This window comes from Peromyscus californicus, unplaced genomic scaffold, assembly GCF_007827085.1.
Source record: "Peromyscus californicus insignis strain IS unplaced genomic scaffold, ASM782708v3 Scaffold_4__1_contigs__length_199733344, whole genome shotgun sequence".
Taxonomy (NCBI): Eukaryota; Metazoa; Chordata; class Mammalia; order Rodentia; family Cricetidae; genus Peromyscus; species Peromyscus californicus.
In genome coordinates this window covers 87,278,644-87,293,268 of record NW_026294562.1, presented here as the reverse complement: position 1 = coordinate 87,293,268, position 14,625 = coordinate 87,278,644, and the positions used below count along the sequence as shown (strand labels likewise).

General features: G+C 48.3%; 1 protein-coding gene across 9 annotated transcripts in view; it reads right to left on the bottom strand.

Annotated features, from left to right (window-relative positions):
• Plekha7 (pleckstrin homology domain containing A7) overlaps positions 1-14,625 on the bottom strand; it is a 191,176-nt gene that overhangs the window by 118,670 nt on the left and 57,881 nt on the right. Inside the window, exon 1 of one of the 9 annotated variants that reach the window (XM_052763119.1) lies at positions 736-2,204. The exons of 7 other annotated variants lie outside the window; for them this stretch is intronic. In XM_052763119.1, coding sequence (XP_052619079.1) covers positions 736-815 — 80 coding nt within the window. In that variant the 5' untranslated portion in view covers positions 816-2,204. Of the gene's footprint in view, positions 1-735; positions 2,205-14,625 lie in introns of those variants that run through there. One more of the 9 variants, XM_052763124.1, reaches the window with a different exon arrangement.

The window sequence follows — 14,625 nt, the reverse complement described above, 5'->3', positions numbered from 1 at the left end:
ATGCCCACATTCTCCTTGGAAATACACTGCAGTATTATGGACTAAAACGGCAAGCGGGGGTGGGGGGTGGGGGCGAGCCACCAATCTCATTTCCAGAGTCTCTGTCGCCAGCCGATACATATTAATAATTAACCTGCCTACCAGGAGCTGCTGTTGCCAAGAAAGATGAGTGACAGGACCGGAGCCCTAGCCCTAGAACCCCGGGCTTCAGGACTTGGGGTGCAAAGGGAGCCTGGAAAAAAGCCCTGCCTTCTTTCAGGAAGATGTGTCTGACACCTGAGATGTCACTCATGAGGGTCTGACCCCTGACCTTTCCACAGCCAGCTTCAGGCTTTCACTCTCCAGAAAGTGTACAAGGAAAGGCTCTGGGGGGGCGGGGAGGTGGGATCATCCGCCCACCCGGTGCAGAACCACTAGCCACCTCCTGCCTCCTTCAGAGCCTGCCTCGGACCTGCAGCTCCCACACCTCTGGGGCCTCTCAGTTCCCACGCACCACCGGCGATTTTGGAAAGCCGAACTGTCTGCAGAGAGAGAATCCTATTACCATGAACACAGGCAGGACTTGGAGACGCGATTCTTAACCCTGCTGGGCAGCTACCGGCGCGCCCTTCCCAAGAGGAGAGAAGCTAGGGGCCCGCTGAATTCTCTCTTAACCCACCGCGCCCAGACACAAAGCACCAGACCGCAGCCCACGATCCCCGCGTCCTGCCCGAGAAAGTTCGTGCGTGCACACACCTGCAGGCTGCCCGCGGCTCTCCCCAGCACTCCAGGGTGGCGGGGCGTGCATCCCGGGGCGGGCAGCGCCAAGGCTCCATGCGCCCGCTCCGGCCCCAGTGGTCCACCGGTCAACAGCTTTGGGCCACGGAACGTGGCTGGGCCTCCTCCAAGCGCCCACCGCACATCGTGCGCCCTCCTCGTCCTCGCCGGGGCCTTTGCGAAGAGCCCACACCCACTTGACATCAGCGCCGACCCAAGCGCGCCGCGCAGAGCCAGACGCCGGCCCCTGGCAGTCCAGAGGGCGCCCTAGGTGCTGCCGCGCGGCCAGGACGGCGCGTCCCAGACTGGCACATTCCTTCCCTTGCAGAGGATGCTGCAAGCTGGAGGAGGCTGAGATGGAGGAGGGGAGGGAAGCAAGCGCGCGGGGAGGGCAGGACCTCAGGCCTCACCACTGCGGCTCTCTGGCGCCCAGCCAGCCACCAATAGCTCTGCCAAACCCTTGCACCAAGCACCCATCAACTATAAGAACCAGGCTGTAGGTTACGTGGTGTGATGTCCACGCGCCGCCGAAAACCCTCTGAGAGCCCTGACCTTGAATTCTTCTTCCGCACAATGTTTCTGGAAGCTCGACTTTAACAACCAACCCCTAGGGGATTGCCCAGCTGATTCCGGTAAGCCAGGAAAGAATGCTTGGTTGGATGTGGCTGCTGACCCCCATACCCTAGGGGTCCACTGACAGGCACCAGCGAAGTACACCATACCCACTGGCTTTGGCAGCCCCAACTGTGTTTTTCTTCTCTCAATGTCCTTGGTAATAAGGGACTTCTCTTCTGCTTCTGCACGCAGTCGGAAACAGAACCGCCCAGCAACCCACACACACTTCTAATTCATTCATTAGCATCTAAATATTCAAATAAAAATAAGGCTTAGAATGTGCCTTCAACTACACCGAGAAGATAAAGTTCCTGCACTCACAACCGGGATAGTCTAGTCTGGATGAGAGCTAAAATGCAGAACAAACTCGTTACAGTGGTCACGCAAAAGTACAGGGCTCGCAGGCCGCTAGGCAGGAGACCCCAAACTGACTCAGCAATCAAGAAAGCCTTCCCTGAGGAGGTGCCCCAGCTGCAGAGGCTTGAGGAGGAAGTACACTGGTAATCAACAGGTGGAGATGACTGGGCAGAAGTGGGCCTCCATGCCTGAGAATCTTGTCCAGCGGGTGTGTGGGGCAGGCAGCCCACAGGTCCTGGAAAACAGTCTACCTATGGGTCCTGAGACCTTCAAGTGCTTTCTCATCTCTGCCTGAACACGGCTGTCTCACCTCAATGAGCAAACACTGAGCAGATTTGGGAACCTTCACACATGGCTCCAGGTCCTTTAAAAACACCTTTGCTCTCTAGTCTCTACAGTGCAGGGATGGGATAGGACAATGCTTCTCCCAAGAGCTGTTTAACTCGTATCTCCTTTGGATAAATATACAAATGCTGTTTTCCGTCGCCTCTATGATATAAGACAGTAAACTATTTTCCAAATCACAAATCATACCGAAGGGCTGGCTTAGTGGGAACTAAATTCCAACTCCCAGCACCCATGTAATGCTGGGTAGGTGTCATGGCCTGCCTATAATCCCAGGGCTGAGGAGGTGAAGACGAGGTTCTGGAGGCAAACTGGCTAGCTAGACTAGCTGAATCAGGAACCTCCCAGTTCAGTGTGGTTATACGTAAGGTGCCTCAATATATGTGGTGGAGTACAGTGTCAACCTCCAGCCTCTACATTGTGGGGGGCCATCACTCACCCCACATTTCCCCAGAGCACTCGAGTGGAAGCAGCAGGAAATAATAGTTACAAGGAGAGAGAAAGATAGAAAATACAGAATAGCCTCGAGAGGGCCCATATCCTAATCCATCGGGCCTCGACAGTCTCTGCCCTAGGGTATTTAAAGAATGCCAAGGGGTAGAGCAAAAGACCTCCCCCCAGCACAGCCTAGTGCAGACCATCTCAGACATCTGCACTCAGGCCCGTGGTCTAATTAATCATCCTCTCTACGCAGACCTGCTGGGTAAAGCCAGAGGAAACCTAGAAATGGCCTCCAACACCACACGAGCACACACATACATGCATACAAAACTAAATGAAGTCAGTGGGTCTGCAAAGATGGCAAAGAGCACCAACCGTGCCAGGTGGTGGCGCATGCCCTTAATCCTGGCACCCTGGAGGCAAGAGGCAGGAAGATCTCTGAGTTTGTGGTCAGCCAGGACTACCCAGAAAAACCCTGTCCTGGGGGGTGGAAAAGAGCACCAATTACTTCCCCAAAGGGCTTGGGTTCAAGTCCTAAACCCACATCTGCCTCCAGTTCCAGTTCTAGGAGATCTGATGGCCTCTTTCAGTCTTCTCTGGCATCAGGCATGCCTGTAGTATACATACATGCAGGCAAAATACCTATACACATACAAAAATTAAAAAGAAATTTAAAAAGAAAAAGAAAGAAACCTTAAAAATCATACCAAATTCACTTGTTAAAACTGTATGTGCCCTTTAAGTATTACTATACTGTCTTTAGATGTCTACCAAGGACAGTTTGAAAAAATGGATAGCAAGCTCAGCCTGCCACAAGAAGTCAGTCACCGGTATTCACTTATCTCCAGCCTCACTTAAAATAAAATTCTTCACCCAAATTGGCCAAGCAATGAACAGAAACCCTGGGCCATCCAAAATTAAAGAACAGGAATGCTGTGGAAGATTCTTTGAATAATTTCTAGTTCAGTGCAGGGAAATAGACAGACCTATTGTAGGATGTGTACAATGTCCTGAGGACAATTTGGCAATATGAAATAAAAGCCTTAAAAACACTCAGCTTCTGTGAGCCATCAGCTCTACAGTTAGTTATTTATCCACAAAATGCACTCACTGGTGTCACCATTTGCATAACAGTACATAATTACAATGACCTAAACACACAAGAGACTAGCTAATACAATGTGATACATCCTTACAGTAAAACACGGCCAAGTTTGAAAATGATCTACTTGGGGCCAAGCACAGTAGCACATGCCTTTAAAATCCCAGCACTCAGGAAGCAGAGGCAGGCAGAGCTCTGTGAGCCTGAGGCCAGCCTGGGCTATGCAGTGAAATACACATAGAATATTTACTGCAGAATAAACAAAAGATTCTAAGGCAGATGATCCTGACTGTGCATGTGTTGACCGGGGGGTGGGGGGGTGTGGGGGGGGGAGAAGCACTTTCCATGGAGCTGCTTGGTGCTCCTTTTTCTTAATAACTGACTTCATCCACGCCCTGCGGCAAGTATATGGTGGCTATGGCACAAGAGCCTCACAAGTAAATCTATTAGCCCATATTAGAGCTGTAAAAGCAGAATGGAACAAACCTTCAGGGCAAACAGGAATACAGCTCATCTTCACCCGCACACACTGGCCACTGGGGATTGGATCTTAATCTTAAAAGAGGAATCATTTTGCCCCCAGCCTTCTTGTAGAGATTTGTCAGTTATCCTTCTAGCTCACAGGTATTCAAACTTTAGTGTGCACAAATTACTGTCCATGGTAGTACGGGGTATGTCTGATTTCAGCATATGGTTCAGTAAAGCAGACAAGCAAGGTGTTGAGCCAATATGTCAGAACTATGGTGGGCTTTTTATCTTCTTCCTTGAGATTTTCTGGTGTTGCTAACTTGTCTGACAATAAACATATATTACTTTGATGATCAGTTCATAAAATGACTGCTTAAAAATAACCAAATTTAGGAAACCTTTAAAAATACAGGTGTGTGTAGTGCGTACCTGTAATCACAAAGCTTAGGAGACTGAAGCAGGAGGATTGCTATGAGTTCAAGATCAGCACGGGCTACAGGATGAGGCTCAGCAAGTGCTCTTAGCCACTGAGTGATCTCTCCAGCCGCTGCATTGATTTTTAAAAGGCCAACTCGGATTGTGCCCTTCATATCCCTCCTTTTGGTCAGTGCCGACACTATCCTAGCCAGTGCCCCAACATCCAAGGACAGCCAGACCATTGTCGCTAGGATACCACACAGAAAAAAACTGGCAAGAAAATTATTTTTACATTTACCTCCTGGGCTGTGCTTATAACAATGCCCAGAAACTTAGTAAAGGTTCCAAAATGAAGCAGCCATGACCAGGGGCAAAAGGTTCTGTCCCTGCTCCCAAATATTACCACTGTATGCTAATTACTATATTATTCAAATGCTAGGTGTGATATTCTGGGTTCCTAGTGAGCTCAGGGAACATAAAGCCTACACCTTTGATCCAAAGGAAGAAACAAAACCCCTGCTTTTCCAAGGCCTTTTGGGGCCACCACGCACACACACAAGTCACACATTAATCAGGTCTGGCTGATAAGTAGGCAGGTGCTCTGTGCCTCTGCTTCCTCTTAGTAGAGATGAAAAAGCACTTAGATGGAGTAGCTAGCACCCCAGCATGGGGCTTTGCTACTTAAGGAAAGCATACACGAGGACTTGCAGGGAAAGAAGGGAGCTACTAGCTGTGGTGGCACACACCTTTAATCCCAGCACTCAGGAGACAGATGGATCTCTGTGAGTTCGAGGCCAGTCTGGTCTACAGAGCTAGTTTTAGGACAGCCAGGGCTACACAGAGAAACCCAGTCTCAAGCAATAAATAAATAAATTTACACTTATTTATTCGAGAGAAGGGCATGTGTGCCATGATGTGCATGAGGAAAGCTAGGACAACTGCCCGCATGAGTTCTCTCCTACCACCACGGGGGTCCTGGGGATTGAACTCTGGTTGCCAGACTTGACAGCGGGTATCTTTGCCTGCTAAGCCATCTCAGAGGCCCTACCTCCCATTCTGAGCTCTCCAAGAACCCTGAAGGTTCCCGGAGGAGTGAGTAGAGGCGGAGGGTGACTGTGCTAACGCTTGCGGTATAACACACATCAAGGACAGAGGGCAGGTGGATGGACCACGTTTCTCCAGTTTTAATAGGCTAAAAACCATGAGGCAGGATCTAAAGATGGCCACTTTAATTCAATCATCCTTCCATACCCCAGTCACTGTGACACTCACATCCTGTGCACAAAATAAAATGCATGACTTCCAAGCCAGGCAGATATGCCATTAGGTTACATTTTAAATCCACCTGGAGCCTAATCAAGCTAATTTTACTGTTATTGTGCCTATTAAAACACGAAGTCTTTGTTTAGAGAGAGAACAGAGGGGAGGAAAGCAGAGGCATTAATGCTGGGAACTCTGATTAGTCCAGAGCCGTTTCTGGGAAGGAAGTTAACAAAAACAAACTCAACATCAGGCTGATGATCCGAAGCCAGTGATCCAGGCATGCTGGGAGGAAAAGCTGGGCAATCAGGAGCTGCTCCGGATCAACCTGGACTGCAATACAGAGAGACTCTGTATTAAAACAAAAACCAATCCTGAATTTTGAAAGTAGCTTCAGGTGGGCCAGAAAGCTGGCCCCAGGACAGACGAGAAGACACACTAAACACATGACCAAGGAAGCCAACATGCATGAGATGTGGGACCTGGGGTGAAACGTCTTCCTGCTCCATAGTCAGAGACCAAAAGCCACCCAAATAAAGAGTTCTGATAAAAAAAAAATTAAACATTTAATTCTTTTTTTTTTTTTTTTAGATTTATTATGTATACAGTGTTCTGCCTATATGTGTCCTTGCAGGCCAGAAGAGGGCACCAGATTTCATTATGGGTGGCTGTGAGTCACCATGTGGTTGCTGGGAATTGAACTTAGGACCTCTGGAAGAGCAGTCAGTGCTCTTAACCACTGAGCCATCTCTCCAGCCTGAGTTCTGATAAAATTAATAATTAAGGGTGCTGGGAAGATGTTTCAATGCTTAAGAACACTTACTGCTCTTGCAGGAGACCCAAGGTTGGTTCCCAGGGACTTACTCTAAGAGAATCTAAAATAAAAAGTCTAAAGTGAACCCAGAAACAAGCCCTTGTTCTATTTATTTATTTAGTTGCTTGTTTGAGTATTTATGTGGTGGTGACGGGCTCAAATTGTCCAGGACCTTGTGGGTGCTGCTCTCTAGCACTTAGTTCTATTCCCAGCTGGAGTCTGCAGTAGGATAGTTCCACCACCACCACCCCTCCCCCGATTTGGCAGCCTGCAGTTTGGAGCCCAACTAAGAGACTTTCTAAACTTCAAAAAATTAGTTTAACACACAGACCACCCTTAGCAGTGATCACCCAGGTAGTCTTGGATCAATTCACAATCAAAACTAAACAGAATCTAGCGGGTACCTCTTATGAGTTCTAACCCCACACAAGACTATAGCATGATGGATGCTCAAAAAACACAGGAAGGGAAGACTATTCACTTTTAAATGGGGATGGTTCCAGTTGGCGCCCATAACCAGGGAAGAACTCTCTCATCTCACTGTAGTTATCTAAAAAGTCCACAGACTTGGACCTGAGTAAAATCTAGGCTCATTCTCTTCACAGTTGTGTGACCTGGTATCAATTGTTCTTCCTTCTTAGATTCCCATTTCTTCAACTCCAAAACAAGATTTAAAAAGTTACTCCTACTGTGGGGTAATAAGGATTTAATAACAGAACTGGGCAAGTGTATGGGACGCAGGAAATAAGAAGTGATGGCATCACTGAGCATTGGCTGTGATGGACACTGGAGAATTGGCTCAGTTAAGAGCACTTGTTTTTGCAAAGGACCCGAGTTCAATTCCCTACATGGAGACTCATCACCTCCTCAGGCACCAGGCACACATGTGGTACACAGACATATACAGGCAAAACACAAAATAAGGGGTTGGGGATTTAGCTTAATGGTAGAGCGCTTGCCTAGCAAGCACAATGCCCTGGGTTCAGTCCTCAGCTCTGACAAAAAAAAAAAACAAAAAAACAAAAACAAAAATAATAATAATAATAATAATAAAATCTAGAGAAAGAAGTGGTGGTGTCATTATTCAGTCATTGGTAGGGACTAATTAGGGCTTCTCCAAGGAAGGCCCAGAAAGCACCCAAGATACAGTAGTGTCAGAACAGAGAAGGGCAGGTAAAGACTATAAAGCAGCCACACGTGGGGTTAGGGAAGCATCAGCAAAGGCCTAAGATGTGGCACTTGAGCCAAGCTCTAAAGAAGGTTGGTCCAAGCATGAAAAGAGGAGGGAAGAAACTAAGGGTGTTCATGAAAAGGAAAAAGCATGAGCAGGGGAATCTGGTGGCCTGTGGACAAGGCCATAAAATATAAGGCTGGGGAGTCACAATAGTGAGAGATGCTTATGGCCATGTAATACCTAGTGGAAATTCAATTCTCTTCCAAACCAGGAGATGGGCTATAAGAGACAAGATCAAAGTTGCTTCTTACAAAAGTTTCTGTAGCTTCTATACAGAGAATGGCCTAGAAATCATTGGCAACCAGTAAAAATCCACTATTTATCCAGTGCTTAGCTGTGTGCTCTGGGCTGCGCTAAGAACTCTGTGTATGTGAAGGACTTTAATCCTCCTGAAAGCATTTTGGTATGAGCCCTATTGCTGCCCTGATTTCACAGACAACAAAACCAAGGCATAGTGAAATAAGGAAACTAACCCATCGCTGTTAGTCTTCGAGGGCAGCCTGAGTGCAGTGCCAGGGACAACACACAGTGGGGAAAAGCAGGCAGAGGCCACGAGGCCCCTGCAGTGTGCTGTGGGAGAGGCTGGGAACTGGCCCAGCAGCCTGAAACTAGAACCAATGGCATTTACTACAGGAACAAGGTAAAGGAGAACCAAGGCTACTTCCTTGGCTGAGAATGGAGGTCAGCTTTATGACCTGAGAGGATGGGGCAAGGCTTTATGAGCTGGACATGTCTAGTGGATGTGGGGTGGAGGTCACGGGGGCAGTGAGTGGCAGCAGGAGATGGCAAACAGAGAGCAGGTGAGGAGAGGGGCTCTCCAAGCAAGGACTCCCTCAGAGGCTCACAGCACCTGCTCAGCCTACCTTTGTGACCCAGCAAGATCTGCATCTCAGCTGGATGCTCTGGGCCAGCTTCCCAGGAGCCTGGGCAGCAGCATGCTTCCTGATGACCTCCAGAAGGCAGCAGCGTTCACCCCAGCATCCCTTCCACATCAACACTCCCTTGTTTGGTCCCCTTATCACTGCAGCCCACCGGAGTGTGAGGTCCTGGAGCCACTTGCAAGGCTTGAGTGTCATGATAATAAAACGTTTCTTAAAATAAGCTCCCCGAAATGGCCCCTTCCAAATGCCTGAAGTCACCCAGGTCACAGCACGAGGCCAGATAAAGCAATTTCATCTTGGCGCCTCCTGGGCTCTCCGGAAAAGAGAGTGTGCTAGAGGTTGGGAAGGGGTAGTGGGGAGCACAATTTCTGAGATCCAGCTGGACTGGCAGGCATATCAGGCAGCCATGTTTTCACACAGCCTTCCAAAACTGGGCGTGTTTCTGCTTATGGTACTACTCCCACCCTCCTGTGCCCCTGCTCTCGAGGGCCCAGGGCTTCATCTCCTAAGTGGACGGACATTCTTGTGTAATTTTTTTAAGTCATTTTTACCCCTTCCCACAAGCTGCTTAGAATCCATGGTGGAACAGGATGAAGAAATAAATGAACAAAGAGTGCTCAGTTGCCACAGTCCCGGACGTCATGCTGTCAGAACCATTTCATCAATGAAAGCTGGTTATGCAGAGAGTAATTAAAGATTAGAAGGAGGAAATACCCCAATTAATAAGTAAGATACGCTAATACTTTGATCTCTTTATGTTTGAAAAAAAAAAAAACAGGTCTGGAACAGGGTGTGGAGGCAGACACTCTCTGGGGAGACCGAGGCAGTCAGATCTGTTCAGATCTGTGTGAGCTGGAAGGCCAGCCTGGTCTATACAGGGAGACTGTGTCTCAAACCAATAAACAAACAAACAAAAAAGATGAGTTTATATTTAGCACCTCTGTTCTTATCTCTTCCCTCTCCTTAACTACCTCAACAGTCATCTAGTGGAAAGAGATAAACACTGATCACTACATGTGTGTGGTGACTGTGGTTGTTGCCACTCACACAAGGTCACCAGTTCACAGTCTACTTCATCTTCCAGTGGGACCTGTCAAAGTCACTGCAGGGAGGCAAGCAGACTCAATCGGAATCTACCCTCGGATGAATCTGGGCTCTGCCTGTCTTCTTCTGGAGCCTGCTGCTCTTCCCAAGAATCTTCCTGAGCGCAGACACAAGCTGGCAAACGTGAAGCCAACAGCAGCCTGGCAGCACAACTTTGCAGACATAAAAATTATGACATTTTCTCAATACGGTCTCGAGCCAAAACCCTTCTTAAGCCTAGCAAACCAAAGATAGAAACAAACACCTCGTCTTATGTACCAACACCACCAGGGCCCTTCTTCCTCAGGGACTCATCTTCTCTAACAAACCCAAAGGCAGCAATTATTCCAGTCCCATGTGCAGGCCACACGTGTTTGTGACGAGGCTCACTCTCCAGGGAATTAAGGAAAAGGATGGATTTTGCCTGGCATTTGTGAATCACTAGAAGTCACTGGAACCAGTGTCTTGGCACTCCTTGAGCACACAGTGATGACAGATGCTAATGTTTGTCCTGAGTCCTGGCATCCTTGTAGAAGCATTAATTGACGCTTGATGGAATTTAAAATGTATGTTTATTGCCTGGTATTTCTGAACCCTGACAATCCATGCAGCACACACTGGGGGGCAGCACTGAGCAACAGGAGCGGCTCATTTGCCAACGCTGCTGAATAACGTTTAATTAAATAATGAACCCCATTCTCAAAATTAGGTCTCTATTAAAATAATGGCAACAGAGACAAAGTAATTAAAAACACATGCCTGACAAATCCAGACCCACAAGCACCATCAAATGCACTTCTTGGCATGTTGTCACTCCCCACAATGACTGGATAAATCCAATTATTCCTTCAGATACCCAAACTCTGTCTTTCCTTTCCCTTTCTCCCCAGTGGCTTTTATGAAAATAATATCCATCCTTAATGTGCCTGCACTTCAGGAGACGGTGTGACAAGAGCAATAAACACATTCACCATGTGCAGAGACCAGGGAGAATGAGTTCTGAGGACTCTGCCAGCCCCAGGTGTGGGCTTTCCTCTCCCCGGACCGGAGAAGGGCTGGAATGAAGCAGCTGTCAGAAGCAGCCATGGAAAACCGACTCTGAGCTGCTGCGGTAGCCCCGAGATAAGAAGCAGTGACTGAGGCTCAGAAGGAGCAGGCGGCAAGGAGAGAAGCAGGCTACAGCCAGCCAATCTTCAGAGCAGTTCCAATTGGTGCTGTGACCTTCAGCCAGCTGGTTCCCCCTCTGTGCCTCAGTCTCCCCACCTGTGGCAACCAGAGGTAATGTGCACAGCATGCCACCTCAGAACCAGGCCATGTGAGGGCACATCGCTACTCCTGGAGTTGTTACTGCTATTAGTACTCTAGGAAGGGAACTTGGGGGGGGGGGGTGAGGGGAGGAGGGGTTAAAGTGAGCTGAGAGACAGAGAGACAGAGATAGAGTTCTCTGGGCTAGTGGGAGTGTGTACTCTTGAAAGGGCCTTGCTTTTCTGAGAAGACAGGACCAAAATCAGTCACCAAGGACTTACAGTCACATGGGGTCACATAAAGCAAAGAACAAAGGGCAGGCTCTGCCCTAGGAGACCAGAGAGGTGAAGGAGCTGCCCAGAGAGCTAACTGACTGTGGTGAAGACCAGCTGCACTACACCAGCACCCAGATCTGCTGTGACCCAGATAAGGCAGGAGAAGAAGAAACCAGGAGACTACAGACAGGCCCAGTGGACCAAGCCAAACACAGGCTGGGCAGGGAGAACTAAGGACAGGGCCACTAGGAAAATGGCCTGTATGGGTCTGTCTCCTTCCTAAAGCCCCAGAGCTTAGAGCTTTTCTCTGTGGGGCTGAGCATTCACCCTGCTGGCCCATGGTACAAAACCAGGTTCTTCCACCTGGTGTTTTTGGCTCCTTTGCATGGCACACAGGAGGGGACAGGTATTTTGGACAGAAGAATCTCCTCTCTCCTGCCCCCTGCTGGCTCTCAGAGGGTTTGTATCTGCAAATGCTCGTTCACAAGCAAATAAACAGCCTGACATAATTGTGTTTAAAATTAAGATAATTATCATTGTTAAGATAGCATGGGCCAGAGATACAGCTCCATGGTAGAGTGCTTACTTAGGGTACACTAGGCCCCAAGGTTGGTCCCTAGCAGTGAAGAAAGAAAAAAAGGGAGAGAGAAAGAGAGAGAGAGAGAGAGAGAGAGAGAGAGAGAGAGAGAGAGAGAGAGAGAGAGAGAGAGAGCGCGCAAAGGAATCCAGTATTTTTCACTTTCCATTGGCAAGTCCAAGGTGGTCAACTTGACTGAAGCAGAATTAAAAGCCCCCTGTGGTTTCCCAGAGCTGTAGACACTTGCTGGCTCCTTCAGGAGCCCCTGGGATCTCTTCAGGAAAGAGAGTTAACCCTCAGAAGCTCCAGCAGCCAGTTGCACCCTGGGTAAAGCATTCCACCAAGAAGTGGCATCTCTCTCTCCAACTCTACCTACTGCCTGGCTCCAAGAAGCAACGCCACTAAGGCTGGGCACCTGTAATCCCAACACTCAGGAGGCTGAAACTGGAAGACCAAGAGCTCAAGATCAGCCCAGGCTGCATCGGGAGACTCTCTTAAAAACAAAATGGAAGGAGCCCAGAGAGTGTAATAACGGATGTGAGCAAAGTACGATGTTAATGATACAAGTGCATGAAAATGGTGTAACGAAACCCATTATTTTGTAAACTGACTAAAAATGAAACAATTAATTTAAAAAAATACACCCAGAAAAAAAGTGTCTGAAGAGCAAGGCCAAAGTGACAAACACACACACCTGAGACTGCAGATGCCCTTCAGAAACACACGTGGTCCCATCAGAAACTGGTACCCCCCCCACAGCGTGTCTTTACACAGCTGGGTTAAATGTTAATATCCATAAAATCAGAGATGATGCAGCCTTCAGAAGCACAGGTCAAGGCTCATCCTCTTCAGGACACCCAGAGTGAGATCCAGCTGGGACACTCTCCGCTGATGACCCTCAGGAAAGCCCAGGTCTCCTGACAGCCCGAGTCTTGTATTCCTCCAAAGGAGACTGTTTCCAAGGCCCTCTGGAACCACAAGACCACGGAGAGGAGACAGCATGGTTTCCCTTCCAGAAACCAGTGGAGCTTCCAATTTGAGCCACTGACTCAGAACCCCTGGAACCAGAGGTGCTGCAAGCAGCTAGTATTTAAGAGCACGTGCTATGAATCCAGCACATGCCAAAGGCTTATGGGTGTCAGCTCATTGAACACAGCATCTAGCTCTCAGATCTCCTTTGTACAGTATTATTGGCTGCCTTTTTATGCATGAAGAAAGAAGGCCTCTGAGTTCTGGGGAACCTGCTTGGTACAGAAAAGGTGAGGGGTGAACTAGGTATGAAACCCAGGCTTGGGGCTATGCCAGCATGAGTACCTGAGCTTGGATCCCCACCACCCATGTGAAAGGCTGGACTCCACAGTGTACACCTGGAACCCCAGTGCTGGTGGCTGGGCTGGGGAGACCGGGGGATCACAGATTTGCTAGCCAACCAGTCTACCAGTCAGTGAGAGACCCTGACTCAGAAGAATAAGGCAGCTACTGTTCACCGTTTGTGGCAGTGCATTCCTTTAATCCCAGCACTCGGGAGGCAGAGCCATGTGGATCTCTGGGAGTTCTAGGCCAGCCTGATCTACAGAGCAAGTTCAAGTTCCAAGACAGGACTACATAGAGAAACCCTGTCTGGGGGTGCAGGGAGAATAAGGCAGAGATCAACAAGGAAGACATTCACACACACACACACACACACACACACACACACACACACACACAAAACTACATTTGATTTTAAAAAATAAATAGGTTTCTATTCTGTTCTGTTTAACAGTACAATCTTACAAAAACAAAGCAAAACAAAACAAAACAAAAAAACCTCAGCCGGGTGGTGGTGGCACACGCCTTTAATCCCAGCACTCGGGAGGCAGAGGCAGGAGGATCTCTGTGAGTTGGAGGCCAGCCTGGTCTACAAAGTGAGTTCCAGGAAAGGCGCAAAACTACACAGAGAAACCCTGTCTCGAAAAACCAAAAAAAAAAAAAAAAACAACAACAACAACAAAAAAAAAAAACTCATATCAAAGCCTAATATACAGAAAATAAAGCCACCATGGTGAAAGGCCAAAAGAAGTATCCACGGTTCCTGTGTGGAAGTCACTCTCTCTCTCTCTCTCTCTCTCTCTCTCTCTCTCTCTCTCTCTCTCTCTCTCTCACTCTCACACACACACACACACACACACACACACACAGTGGCTCTCAACCTTCCTAATGCTGTGACCCTTTAATACAGTTCCTTGTGTTGTGTTGACCCCCAACCATAAAATTATTTTGTTGTTACTTCATAGCTGTAATTTTGCTACTGTCATGGATCGTCATGTAAATATCTAATATACAGGATGTCCGACCCTGAAGAGTCTCGACTCACAGGTTGAGAACTGCTGCTAATGGACTCTGCGGCTTTGTTCACTGCTGTGCTGAGGGCAGCTTTGAAAGAGGACCTGTGGTACACTGTAGTCGCTGAATGAACCAGTTTACAGAAGTTTTCTGCCCTCTAGGATCTCACTCCTTCAGGGACCTCACATAGCTCAGGGGCTAGGGATGTAGCTCAGCTGGTGGAGTGTTTGCCTGCCATGCTGGAGGCCCTAGGTTCAAGGTCAAGTACCACACAAACCAGGCATGGCAGCCCATGCCTATAAACTCAGCCCTTAGGAGGCGGAAGCACATGGATTAGTTCAAGGTCATCCTTGGCTAGAGAGAGAGGTAGAGGTCAGCCTGGGCTACATGAGATCCATTCTCAAAAACAAAAACAAGCCAGATGTGGTGG